Source organism: Limulus polyphemus, unplaced genomic scaffold (assembly GCF_000517525.1).
Source record: "Limulus polyphemus unplaced genomic scaffold, Limulus_polyphemus-2.1.2 Scaffold10458, whole genome shotgun sequence".
NCBI classification, from domain to species: domain Eukaryota; kingdom Metazoa; phylum Arthropoda; class Merostomata; order Xiphosura; family Limulidae; genus Limulus; species Limulus polyphemus.
Genome location: NW_013676068.1, coordinates 1 through 1,913, shown reverse-complemented (window position 1 = coordinate 1,913; position 1,913 = coordinate 1). Strand labels below are relative to the sequence as shown.

Below are 1,913 nucleotides of genomic sequence, written 5' to 3'. Positions count from 1 at the left end.
CCCTACATCCTGAGGATGTTCCCAATGATTAAACATTACTAGCCCTACATCCTGAGGATGTTCCCAATGATTAAACATTACTAGTCCTACATCCTGAGAATGTTCACAGTAATTAAACATTACTAGTCCTATATCCTGAGGATGTTCCCAATGATTACACGTTACTAGTCCTACATCCTGAGGATGTTCCCAGTGATTAAACATCACTAGTCCTACATCCTGAGGATGTTCCCAATGATTACACGTTACTAGTCCTTGATCCTGAGGATGTTCCCATTGATTAAACATTACTAGTCCTACATCCTGAGGATGTTCCCAATTTAGGACTAGTAATTTTAATCCATCCTGAGGATGTTCCCAGTAATTAAACATTACTAGTCCTACATCCTGAGGATGTTCCCAATGATTAAACATTACTAGTCCTACATCCTGAGGATGTTCCCAATAATTAAACATTACTAGTCCTACATCCTGAGGATGTTCCCATTGATTAAATGTTACTAGTCCTAGACACGGAGGATGTTCCCAATGATTACACGTTACTAGTCATAGAACCTGAAGATGTTCCCAGTAATTAAACATTACTAGTCCTACATCCTGAGGATGTTCCAATTGATTAAACATTACTATTCCTACATGCTGAGGATGTTCCCAGAGTTTAAATATTGCTTGTATCGTCATGAATGATGATGGAAAGTTCAGGCCCATTAGTTAGACTTCTGATGAAAACTAGGCATTGGAAACATTTCTCAAAATAAGTTAATAAAATATCTTGAAACTAACACACAAAAAATTCTGTTTTTAAAAGATTTTTCTTTTATTTTTCGTAGTGTGAAAAGTTGGTAGTTACTTTTGTGCTAGAAGACAGAACAATAGGCATTATTCTCATTAGAAGAATGACATTGGTTCTGTGTGTGTGGTGACTTATCAAGGGTTTACAGTAAGCAAGTAAAGATGATTATAAAATCAAATTTGGGCCAAGAGAAAAGAAAGTACATGCATGTATTTCACCAAAATCTTCAAGGTCCAGACCCTTAACCTTCAGACTCTTTACTTGTTTCTAATTTCTGATGGTGGGAAACGTACACCTTGCTTCGTGATAAATAAACCAAGATAACTTAAACTGAATGTTTGAAATATGTGTTATATATTCAGCCAGCTGTTTCTCATAAGCTAAAATGCTGACTTTCTAAAATTTTAATAGTTGTCTAGATTTATGTTAGTGGTGTTGATTATATAAAATTTACCTTAGCTTGTAGAATGCACTGAAGAGTCGGACAACAGGGTGTCTGTGTGTGGTGTTTTGTGTCCTCTGACCTCTTCATCAGCCACATTGAGTATTTTGTCACCAGTGGACATTCACACAGTGAAAGAACAACCTTGTAGCATCCTTGCTAAACAAGAAGAAAGTTTACCCCAGTTTGTAAGTCGATGTACAAAAGCTGTTCTACAAAGTCTTCTCCCTAACTATGAATCCCAGGAAGGTAACTCAACATCTGATTGTTTCATGTGTAATGTGATAACAGAGTTAAAGCTGTATACAATCTATGGTTGAGCAGTGTTATGGTTTTAAGTGCTTTTGTTGTCAAATCAAAAATTCTGTTCACAAATTACTAAATAAATAAATAAAATAATAAAAATGACAAGAAAGTTAACTGGAAATCTTGGGTTGTATCTATCATAACCATCAAAATGTACTTAAACATATCCCTAATTTAATTTGTCAGCATTACAATGTACCCAACTATATATATCCCAAATTTAGTCTATCAGCATTACAATGTACCCAACTATATATATCCCAAATTTAGTCTATCAGCATTACAATGTACCCAACTATATATATCCCTAATTTAGTCTATCAGCATTACAATGTACCCAACTATATCCCTAATTTAATTTATCAGCATTAC

The 1,913-nt window shown here is 34.7% G+C and overlaps 1 protein-coding gene across 1 annotated transcript in view; it reads left to right on the top strand.

Annotated features, from left to right (window-relative positions):
* LOC106476395 overlaps window positions 1–1,571 on the top strand; it is a 6,063-nt gene extending 4,492 nt beyond the window's left edge. Inside the window, exon 4 of the mRNA XM_013937056.2 lies at window positions 1,253–1,571. Within this exon, the coding sequence (XP_013792510.2) occupies window positions 1,253–1,555 (303 nt within the window). The 3' untranslated portion in view covers window positions 1,556–1,571. The remainder of the gene's footprint in view (window positions 1–1,252) is intronic.
* Window positions 1,572–1,913: the final 342 nt, after the last annotated feature.